The 9,111-nt window shown below is 36.9% G+C and overlaps 1 protein-coding gene across 1 annotated transcript; it reads right to left on the reverse strand.

Annotated features, from left to right (window-relative positions):
- Positions 1-284: 284 nt before the first annotated feature.
- amy2al1 (amylase alpha 2A-like 1) lies at positions 285-5,060 on the reverse strand. The gene is made up of 10 exons (XM_051134151.1): positions 4,771-5,060; positions 4,500-4,646; positions 4,194-4,391; positions 3,869-4,099; positions 3,660-3,793; positions 3,340-3,462; positions 3,169-3,268; positions 829-950; positions 604-729; positions 285-515 (listed from the first exon to the last, which is right to left on the reverse strand). Exons 1-10 carry the CDS (start codon positions 4,936-4,938, stop codon positions 326-328), a joined length of 1,539 nt encoding a protein of 512 aa, XP_050990108.1. The 5' UTR covers positions 4,939-5,060; the 3' UTR covers positions 285-325.
- Positions 5,061-9,111: the final 4,051 nt, after the last annotated feature.

Consider the following 9,111-nt stretch of genomic DNA (forward strand, 5'->3'; position numbering starts at 1 on the left):
ACAATTAAAAGAACCAAAGACTTAAACTACTTCAGTCTGTGTGCAGTGAATTTATTTAATAAGTTTCACAATGATGCAGCTTAAATCAGCATCAAAACCTACTTAACCCACATACGCTGTTTTTTTCAACAGGGTTGTCAAGAAGGAACACCAATTATTAACAGTACACTGACTTGTTTGGATGCTTGTTCACTAAATCAGGAGATTGCATTTCTGTATAAGACACTGTGATTTATCTAAACATTGTAAACTATTTTAAACAAAATCTCAACCACACTGTTGAGTTAATTCATCCTGCTTTATTATAATTACATCCTCACTGTCTTTACAGTTTAGAATCAGCATGGATGGCAATGAATGGATCCTTGTCTGTGTTGCTGATGCTGAAGGTGGCGCGTCCATCAGCAGCCACTGACACCTGTTTCCCTGTGCAACTGCTCCCACTCTTGTCTCCAGAGATGACGTCACAGTACGTACCCATGGGCAGGCTAGTGTTCAGCGTCACATCCATTGCCCTAGGACATTCATTAAATCCAGTTAAGGGTTTATAATTTACATTATAACATGTTCATTATTCATGGATTAGTGTTGCAGGTTTCTTACCAATCATCATTGTTGATAACAATGAAACCCTTGCTGCCACGGCTAAAAGCGATCTGATTATTACCGTTGTCCCACCAGTTGGAGAGGGGCTGGCCATCGACCACATTACGGAAAATCACCATATTCCTGGGGTGGGGAATAAAGTAAGAGAATTGCTGGGATTTAACACTGACTTTAGGAAGATGTGTCGAGCAGACCTAAAAAAAAAAAAAACCTCACACCCACCTGATCTGGCGCCATCTGTGCTCACATATCCACTTGTCCCCACAGGTGGAGTCTGGGTTGATGGGTACTGGCTTAGTGGATCCATTGGCATTGCTTGGAGGACCCATCCAGTCATTCTGATCCTGTGTTGTATTTCACCAAAACATTATTTGTTCTGGTTTTCTGAACATTTAGCACACTCATGGCACAACGTAAGGAAAATGTGCTTTTCTATAGTCCTATTGTGCATGATTGCAGAAAAATACATATCTTTTTACTGAACATTAATGGAGCAACATATTTAGCCAAAAAAGAAATCATAAAAGAGTTTTTGTTTGTTTGTTTAAACATTAAATAAATATATGAGGCGGTGACACACTCAGAGTAAAAGGCTCATTAGCATGGTTAATACAAAACAATAAGTTCAACATTTCAGTTTGTACCATATTAATTTTAATAAAATAGTTAAATGTACAGTGTTTAATTATGTTTCAGTACCAGTAATGCCATATTTTTAAAAAACAGCATAATTTTACATATTCTTCAGTTTTTCCAGAAAAAAAAAAAAATGCTTTATTTACCTTGAACAAAACTGCAAAGAATTAACAAGACCTCTCTCTCAAAATATATTTGGTAATGTATTTTTAATGGTTCACATTTACTACATAAATCTATAACATTTTTAAAAAACATTAGTTAGATCATTAGATAGATAATTCATTAGTTAGATCACTAGATAATTAGATCAACTTGCAGAATCCAATTTTGATTACTACTTGCAATCACATAAAGATCAGCCAAATTTCCACCAGCACTACCTGTCAAAGTTTTTTAAAGTATAAGATTTTTTAAATTGTTTTTAAATAAGTCTCTTCTGCTCACCAAGCTTGCATTTATTTGATCCAAAATACAGCAAAAACAGTAACATTTTGAAATATTTTTTCTATTTAAATAACTGTTTTTTTCTATTAGAATATATTTAAAATGTCATTGTGATCAAAGCTGAATTTTCTGCATCATTACTCCAGTCTTCAGTGTCACATGATCCTTCAGAATCATTATAATATGCTGATTTGCTGTTCAAGAAACATTTTTTTAGTATTATTAATATTTAAAAAAGTTGAGTACTTTTTTTCAGGATTCTTTGATGAATAGAAAGATCTAAAGATAAGCATTTATCTGAATTAAAAAGGTTTTGTAACATTTTACACATTATACTATTCAAAAACTTGGAGTCAGCAATATATATATAATAAATTCTGTTCTTCTGAATTTTATTCATCAAAGAAACCTGAAAAATAATAATAAATGTTTTTTGAGCAGCAAATCAGAATATTAGAATGATTTCTGAAGGATCATGTCACTGGAGTAAAGATGCTAAAAATTCAGTGTTGAAATCACAGGAATAAATTACACTTTAAAATATATTCAAAAAGAAAACAGTTATTTTAAATAGTAAAAATATTTAACATTTTTACTGTTTTTGTTGTACTTTTTATCAAATAAATACAGGCTTGTTGCGCAGAGGAGTCTTCTTAAAAAAAAAACATTACAAATCTTACTGTTCAAAAACTTTTGACTTGTAGTGTAGAGTATATAATGAAACATGGATGCTTAAGACAGTGCTATGGTGGGGTTTTGTCCTATCTAGTGGTTTACCCCAGTGTGCCTACTATTCATATCCCACTATTCATTCATATAATGTCAAACAGTGTGGGGTAATGCATTACAAGTAACGTAAGTTACGTAATATTATTACTTTTTCTAAGTAACTAGTACAGTATCGCATTACTTTTTAATTGACAAGAAAATATCTGACTTACTTTTTTTAAATAAGTAACGCCAGTTTTTAAAAGCTCTCCTGTCTCCATGTTGAGATAAATCGGGAGTAAGATGTTAAATAAATAAATATATGTGAACATGCATTAATTCATCTCACTCACAAAAAACAGATTCAGTATTCCTCAAAATGAATAAAAACAGTGAAATTCAACTCAGAATATATGTTAAATAATACAAATATCCTTTATGCATTTAACCCCATTTTATTAACCAATGTCTTTGCTGAGGCCTGAGGCTTTTGGTGTGAAAAGGCTTTTACATTTGCCAAAAATAGAACTTTTTATATTAAAAACAAGCAAGCAAGCCCTGCCCAGATTTAAAAAGTAACACAAAAGAAAAGTAACACATGACTTTCCATAAAAAGTAACTAATGTAACGTTAGTTACTTTTTTAGGGAGTAACTCAATATTGTAATGCATTACTTTGAAAAGTAACTTTCCCCAACACTGATGTCAAGCATGTGGGTTTAACCAACTAAAAGACTTCAGTGTAATTGTTATTTTATGTGAAAGTGTTTACCTTTCCATTGACAAAATGTCGATCCCAATGGTAGCTAGACATGACTCTGGTCACACCATATGGATGAGCCAACATGATCCCTGCGGCGATCTTATAAAGCCTGCAAAATCCACAATGTAAAACTTATAGCTTCAGTAGGAATAATCATAGTTCTTGGACTACATATTTTACCTAGAGTCCCAGAATGTCAGAACAGAAGCTCCGCCAGCGGCGTGGCCTCTCTGATTATCATGATTGTCCACAAACACCATGGCTTTATCAGAAGGCATGAAACCCCAGCCCTCTCCCCAGCTCCTAAAAACAAAACACTGTTTACAACTCTTTCAATAACCTTGCGGAACGTGATTTTAAGCACAATTGTAGATTAGTTTAACGTAATAAAACAAGCATTGTTGGCCACAGCAACAGTGTTGACCATTTATGCTGCATTTGATCAATCAGCATCAAAGTTTTCACAGAGCTGTGTCATAATAAAGGTTACTGTTGCATACTTGAGATAGCTTAGCTTTTCTTTGTCCCATTTACGAACGACTTTGCCCAGTTTTGTGCTGTATTTGAACTCTGTCACTCTTCCCAGTTCAAAATATTCACTGGCTTTAATGGGTTCCCCACCAAGGTCAATCACCTGAAAAACAGTCATTTGTGTTAATGCTTTGAACAACCATTTTAGGTAACTCTGGTTTTGATGGGATGCTGATACCTCTTGATAAATGAAGGGCTTGGTGCCTGGAGAAAACCAAGTGGTATTAAGGGTCTTGAGTCTCCCGTAGACGTTAGTAAGATCACCAGGCCACATGTGCTTACAAGCATCGACTCTGAATCCAGCCACACCAAGGTCGATCAGTTTGTTCAGATATTCAGCTACTTTTCCTCTAACATAGTCCTTCTCCAGAGCCAAATCCAGGAGACTCACCAAGCGACAGTCCCTCACCTGTCAGGACAAAATCAACAAGATGGAGTCAACAACAAAAACATGTCTTAAAGTTTTATACAAAAGTGTTAAAAGCACTGCTGCAAACAGGAACCTGGAAAATATCACCGTAGCTTTCAATCTCTTCATTGGGAGTTTTACATTTGTCATCATTGAAGTCCCATGATGAGTAGGGAACAGAGGGAAAGTCCTCATTTTTGGCATTGAAGTATGATCCACAGCTGGAGTGAGTGCCCTCTCCACCAGAGGCACCACACATGTGATTTATCACTGCATCTACATATATGTTCACCTACAGAATGAAAAAAGTAGCCCAAAATTAGATGCTGCATAATTATCAATTGCATTGAAGCATTTGTATTTTTAACATCGTCATTTGGCTGTTTTTGAGGTACAATACCCCAACATTGTTACAGCGTGTGATCATGTCCTTTAGCTCTTCCTCAGTTCCTGATCTGGAGCACAAGTTGTAGCTGATTGGTTGATACCTCTGCCACCAAGGGTGCCAAGGATTGGATACTACAATGCTCTCACTGGGGGGAGAGATCTGTAAAATCATACATTTTTGTAACCCTTCATAGTTCAAAACCTTCTGTACATATCTAATCTGAAAGCTTAGACAGTTCAAAACATCACATTTCTCATTCTGCTAATAAGAATTGTAAACATACCTGAACTCCTCCGTAGCCATTTGGTGCCAGGTATCTCTCACATTCTTCAGCTATATCTGCCCAACGCCACTCAAACAGATGAACAATAGACGTCCTATTATGTTTAGTGTTTGGGTTGTGCTGGGCAAGACACAGTCCAACAAGTGCAGCCAAAATCAGGAGCTTCATTGTGCCTTTGCGCAGAGGAAAACAGCTTAGGGTGAGTGATCTCAGTGTCACAGAATCATCTACAGTTCAAAAGACTACCATACGTGTGAAGCGCTGTTGCTCTCGCAATGTAGTGCTTGAACCAAGTCAGAGTTTTGAAATGACTCGCAATGTTTAAATTGTAATCAGTTGGTAATAATTAATTTTTGGAAAGACAAATGTGTACTTAATAAGCACATGGTGTCTTTTCTTTCTCTAACATTCACAAAAAACGTCCTTTTTATTTGCAAATCTGCTTGCTTCAGAAATAAGATTAAATTTTTGCTAAAGAATCTTTTCTGTTTTAAATCTTGTTACAAAGAAACAGTGAGTTCCATTATCTGCTTTTGTTTATTTTTGTTTTGCAATATTAGTAGGTCTTGTCCTTGGCTCTTCTGAAATTATGCCAAGCTGTCGTCTATAAAACTGTGCCAGAATTGGTTATTTGTTACAATTGAGCAATTAAGTGAAATAGTGTATGATGTTTTACTTAATTTGTAACTTTAAAAAAAAATTATTTTCTCATAATTATATAACATTTGTAATTATATATATATATATATATATATATATATATATATATTTTTTTTTTTTTTTTTTTTTTTTTTTTTTTTTTTTGATTACAAAACCAGTCATAAGAGTGAATTTTTTGAAACTGAGATTTAATTTTTTTACATTCATTTTTAATATTTTTTTTAAACTAAGCTGGACAAATAAGCTTTCCATTGATGTATGGTTTATTGGTATAAGACAATATTTGGCTGAGATACAATTATTTGAAATTCTGGAACTTGAGGGTGCAAAAAAATCTAAATATTGAGACAAGCAACCTTTAAAGTCGTCTAAATAAAGTTCTTAGCCATGCTTATTACTAATCAAAAACTAAGTTTTTATATATTTACAGTAGGAAATTTACAAAATATCTTAATTCAACATGATCTTTACTTAATATTCCAATGATATTTGACATAAAAGAAAAATCGATATTTTTGACCCATACAGTGTATTGTTGGCTATTGCTACAAATAGGCCACGTTCACACTGTCAGTTTTTGGGATTGACAACCACATTTACATACAGGTGTGAGTTTCGAAATGTCCTGTTCACACAGCAGCTCACAGTCGCTTTTCAAATACTGTCTGTATGAAGGTGCAATGGGAGTCAAGCCTGTATTCGAGTAACCATAGCAATATTAAAGATGGCGACGATATAAATCCAATCGAGCCAAGAGTTCATCCATCAAATCATTATTAACCAACAGCAGCTTTTAAATTTGAGTGGAGAGCAAAGCATTTGAGTCGCACGAAGAATGCAAAACTGACGGGAGGAAGTTGCTCTGGTGGAGACTGGATTTAAAACTTTCAGTTGACACACTTCTTCGTCACTGTAAGTTACTGAAACCACAAATTAAAGCACACAGCACATGGAAGACACACGTTTGTGCAACAGAGCAGCTCTCTCGCACTGAATAACATGACAGACAACCAGTTGTTCAGTCCTGTTCCGTTCACACAGCGCTTGTGTTCCGAGAATGCGGTTGTGAGTCCTAAAAATTTACGTGTGTGACTTTGGTTATAGAATACAGTTGTCACACCCGTAAATAACCGTACTGTGTGTGAATGTAACTGTATTAAGGACTCAAAAACGATATTGATAACCGTATTGTGCTGCTGTGTGAACGTGGCCATATACCCGTGCTACCTACGACTGGTTTTGTGGTCCAGGGTCACACATATATATGGCATCCTTGGTAAACATAAGCAAAGGTGGGTGTGAAAATTAATCTGCATAGTTTATCCTTTTGATCTTTCATTCAAAAAGTCCACAAAATTCGAATCTATCATTGCTACCATTGAAGAAAACAATGGAAAGTGGGTGGAAAATCTCATTATGGAACTAGATAGTAAAGTTCGTAGACAAACTTTAAGTTGGCTTAAAAAAAGCCTAGCCAGAAAGTTTTGAAAAGTTTTAAGTTTGACTGTTTTCAGTTCAAAATAGTTTGAAAGATTAAAGTCTGAAGCTGTGTCCGAAATCGCTCACTCGTTCACTCATTCACTAATCCCTATATAATGAATGGCCGTTGAGTGGACTATATCAGAAGGAGTGAACGAAATGAAGTGAACGAATTCGGACGGTGACGCATATCGTTACACTTCGCATGAGACTTGGAGCTGTTCCGAAAAACATCTTTTTCACATGTACTTTTATATTACATGTACCTTATTTTAGAAAATAATATTAATAGCAATAACACTTTAAATGACGTTATACTGTAATTATACATACCACTGCATCAGCTTTATGGTTTTATTAATAGTATTAATTTGTTTTGTAATATTATGTGTTCATAATCATTAAATACTAATAAAACACTGTCAACAAAAATAAACATACATTAATTACATGTTAATAATTTTATGTATTTATTGTTTGTAGTATCTTGAAACTCTCACGAGCTGCGTAACATTCCAATGATCGTAGAGCGCCCTCAGGCGACCGTTAATATTACATCAGATTAAATACGCTACCAACGAACATTTTTAAATATCCACCAAATTATCATCATTTTTTGTAAATTAACAAAGATGCCAGTTCATTAAATTAGTAAAATATTAAACTGAGTTAATGCCTATTTAATATATTTTGATATGAATAATTCATGAAATAAACAATAAAGCAGAAATAATAAAGATCTAAACGGCATCTCTCATTCAAAATTGTTCGCTCCCGCTCTCTCTTCCAGCTCGTCGGTTCTCCGCATTGGATTGTGGGATATAGTGCTTCAGCGAGTGTACATCGGTTGTACACTCGAAATCAGAATGCACTGTGGGTAAAAAGTAGTGAACGAATGTAGGGAATGAAGTCGTTCACATCACTACAAAATGGCTGACACCCGATATAGTGCACTATATAGTGGATAGGGAGCGGTTTCGGACACAGCTTGAATGTTTTAAAGGCAATCCAATTTATTAGAAAAACAGATAGATAGGGTGTTGCTAGGTTACTCAGGTTGGTTGCTAGGGCGGTTGCTTGGGTACCTGGGGTGGTTGCTAGGGTGTTGCTATATGGTTGCTAGGGTATCCATTGTGGTTGCTAAAGTGTTGCTAGGCAGTTGCTTGGGTCCACTGGAATTATCCACATCCATAATTCCAGTTCCAAAGAAGTCACCTGTGTCCTGTCAGAATGACTACCGTCCCATAGCACTGACCCCAGCCATGATGAAGTGATTTGAGAGGTTAGTCATGCATCACATCAAGTCCAGTCTCCCAAACACGCTGGACCCATTCCAGTTTGCATACCGTCCAAACCGCTCCACGGACGATGCAATATCCAACCCTCTCCACCTAGCTCTCACTCACCTGGAACAGAAAGACTCTTATGTTAGAATGCTGTTCATTGACTTCAGCTCAGCATTCAACACAATAATCCCTCAGCAGCTCATCCACAAACTAAACCTGCTGGGCCTAAACACCTCCCTCTGTAATTGGATCCTGGACTTCTTAACTGGTAGACCCCAGTCAGTCCGTCTCGGCTGCAACACCTCCAGCACTACCACACTGAACACAGGTGCCCCACAGGGCTGTGTTCTCAGCCCACTCCTCTTCATGCTGCTGACCCACGACTGCACATTACAGAGGATCTCACCTGGACCACCAACGTCACGTCGCTCAACAAGAAGGGCCAACAGCGGCTCCACTTTCTCCGCCGGCTGAAAAGGGCAAGTCTCCCTCCACCCATTCTCACCGTTTTCTATAGGGGCGCCACTGACAGTGTGCTGACCAGCTGCATCACTGTCTGGTACGGGAACTGCAGTGCTGCTGACTGCAAGACCCTACAGCGGACAGTGAACACAGCTGCAAAGATCATCGGTGCCCCTCTCCCCTCCATCCTGGACATTTTCCTTGCATGATGCTCCAGCAAGGCCTCCAGCATCATGAAGGACCCCACCCATTCCTCCCACAATCTCTTCCAGCTCCTGCCATCAGGTAGAAGGTACTGGAGTATCAAAGCTCGCTCTGTCAGATTTCTCAACAGCTTTTTCCCCCAGGCTGTGAGAGTCTTTAACTCCAATCTCCCCGTCCCCCTCTGAAACCATGAAAACCTCAGCCTCCTCCCCCCCAACTCATTAAAACTGCTGACAATCTTCCAAAGTGC

Source organism: Labeo rohita, chromosome 17 (genome assembly GCF_022985175.1).
Source record: "Labeo rohita strain BAU-BD-2019 chromosome 17, IGBB_LRoh.1.0, whole genome shotgun sequence".
Taxonomy (NCBI): Eukaryota; Metazoa; Chordata; class Actinopteri; order Cypriniformes; family Cyprinidae; genus Labeo; species Labeo rohita.